We start from the raw sequence: 2,759 nt of genomic DNA on the forward strand, positions 1-2,759 counted from the left end.
CTTGATCAAGAAAGCGAATAGTTAAAAATAGAGACCAAAAAATAGATAATTAATATATATATATAAAATGGAGAGTAAATTATTACGATAATTAAGTTGCATGTGAATAGGATTTTTTTTTTTTATTGTATTTATTTCCTTTTAAGTTGACTAGCATATTCATTTTTATTGTTGGGTACATAATGGGATTCTGGGATAGACCATTCTGTAATTAAGCACTTGAGGAAATTAAACATGTATTTTCACTAGAAATATAAATGAAGTTAGCCTATTAAACTTTATTAAGTCATTTGTCAAATTTTAGGGTTGAGATAGTAATTTCCTCTACACACAAAAAAGAATCTGATACTCTCTCCTTTTATGCCTATAAATAGATATTCCTTCACCATCGATTCTCAAGCAAAGCACCAAGTAAGCAAATTATCACACTACTAGTAATGGCTCGGCAATTACTCACCCCCCCATTAGCCTTGTTCTACGTTTTACTCATGATTGTCCTGATCAATGGCTCACAAGCCGCTGGCATAATCTCGGTGTACTGGGGCCAAAATGCAAGTGAGGGCACTTTAGCTGATGCTTGCGGTACTAGTAGCAATTATAGTATTGTGAACATAGCTTTCCTATCCAAATTTGGCGATGGCACCGCCACGCTCAACCTATCCGGCCATTGTGACGCAACCACTAATGGGTGCACCAGTTTAGGCAACGACATCAAAGCTTGTCAAAAACAAAATATCAAAGTCATGCTTTCTATTGGAGGCCACAACAGAAGTGGTAGCTACCACCTTTCCTCAGCTGCTGACGCCAGGCAAGCATTGTTAGCTAATTTTCATTATATTCTTATAGAGACATTATATTTCAAATAGGAAAATAGAAAAGTTAATTTGGGTTTTTCTGTATTTCCTTTCCTCTTTCCCTTTCCTCTTTCTTCAAGTATATATATAGGGATCGAATGAATAGTGCACGTTCATTGATATTTGGTGCATGTGCATGCAGTAGTTTTGCAACCTATTTGTGGGACCATTATCTTGGGGGCGAATCTTACTGTGACCGTCCGTTTGGTGATGCGGTCCTTGATGGCGTTGACTTCGCTATTGAAAAAGAGAGCGAGTACTGGGACGAGGTGGCAAGGAAGCTCTCAAGTTTTTACACGCAGCAGACGAAGAAGGCCTACTTATTAACTGCGGCTCCACAATGTCCTTTTCCAGACCCTCATCTAAAAGATGCAATAGACACTCGCCTGTTTGACTACATTTCGGTCCAATTTTACAACAATGAGGAGTGCGAGTTTAAGTACAATTTCGATAAAGTTAAGGCTTCTATTGAAAAATTGGTTACTCACATCAAAGATTTTAAGAGTTTATTACTTTTGGGGTTCCCTGCAGCCAAAGAAGCAGCTGATAGTGGCTACGTTGAGCCCCATGCTCTTGTAGAGCAGGAGTTAAAAGTGATTGATCATGATAATCCAAAATACGGGGGTGTTACGCTTTGGAATAGGTATTATGACAAATTGAGTAACTTTAGCTCAATTATTAAGCCCTATGTTTGAACTTTGAACTACTCCTCAGATCGATCGTGTTAACGTAAAACTACCTGCGCGCATTTGGGTGTCTACTCTGCAGCCTTTGTAATCTTTCATCATTTCCTTTGTCATCGATCTTTTTAAGTTTGTCGTTATCTTCAATAAGCAGGTAGCTAGCTAGTGAATTATAATTTGATATGTATTCTACCAAACTTGTGAGATGAGACTACTTATATCTCATTAATCAATAAAAAGATGCACCAGCTGGTGTTTCTTGTCAATGATCTTAACATGACATGTTACTTCAAAAAGTCTAATTGCATGCCCTAACCCTCGATCCCAAACTTGCAATCTCCTTTAGGTAATTATAATATTTTTGCTACTCAAAAACTATTTTTAACTTTTAAAATTGTAATATCATGGGGTTGCCCCTAAGTTGTTGAGATCCTTTACAATACTTACGATTGCAAGAGGTGCAATCTGCCAAATCATGGCTATTCATCACAACGAATTGCCCGGCCAACAGCTTCTACGTCATCAATTTAGATTAAGAGCATATTTAAGATTGTATTTGAGAAATAGAGTTTTTAAGTCAAAAAAGCCTTCTAAAAACGTTTCATTTTTAAACTTATGCCAAAAATGCGTTTTGTCATTTTTAAGAGTAAAAAAGTCAAACAAGTACTTTTAGAGTTTTTTACCAAATATGTCAGCTTTTTGTGTGACATAACTTTTTATGTTTTAAAAGTACTTTTTAAGCTCTCTAACGCAATTCGAAACAAATTTTAAATAGTGTTAAGTGCCTTTGGGGGTGTTTGGCAAATGGGATGGCCTAAACACTGTAGTTGATGTAGATTGATGTGGAAAAATGTAAGAATGTTTGGTATAAAAAAAATGAAAAAGTGGTATGAAAAAGTGAAAAAGTTTTGTTTTGTAGTGATTTTTTTATTTGAATAATAATAAAAAGTGAATGATTTGATATTAAAAGTGAAAAAGTTAGAATGTTTTGATGTTGATTTTTTTGGGAAATGGTGATAAACAGTGTTTGGGCCAACCCCATCCCCATTACCAAACAAAGCCTTTGAGTTACTTGTAATATGCCTTTTTTTTTTTTTTTTTCTAATTGAATAAGGAAAGGGCTACAGGGAAGGATCTTTTCCACTTTTGATCCGAACGGAAGAAAAAGTGAGAGATCCTGAAAACGAAAAAGGGGTGGGCTCCCCAACAATAAACCCAAAAT

General features: G+C 35.7%; 1 protein-coding gene across 1 annotated transcript; it reads left to right on the forward strand.

Moving 5' to 3' along the window:
• The first annotated feature begins 411 nt into the window (after window positions 1-411).
• LOC132188250 (acidic endochitinase-like) lies at window positions 412-1,803 on the forward strand. Its single transcript, XM_088517767.1, has 2 exons — window positions 412-808; window positions 997-1,803. The coding sequence occupies exons 1-2, from the start codon at window positions 438-440 to the stop codon at window positions 1,547-1,549; spliced, it is 924 nt and encodes a 307-aa protein (XP_088373893.1). The 5' UTR covers window positions 412-437; the 3' UTR covers window positions 1,550-1,803.
• The last annotated feature ends 956 nt before the right edge of the window (window positions 1,804-2,759 follow it).

This window comes from Corylus avellana, chromosome 6, assembly GCF_965113065.1.
Source record: "Corylus avellana chromosome 6, dhCorAvel1.hap1.2, whole genome shotgun sequence".
NCBI classification, from domain to species: Eukaryota; Viridiplantae; Streptophyta; class Magnoliopsida; order Fagales; family Betulaceae; genus Corylus; species Corylus avellana.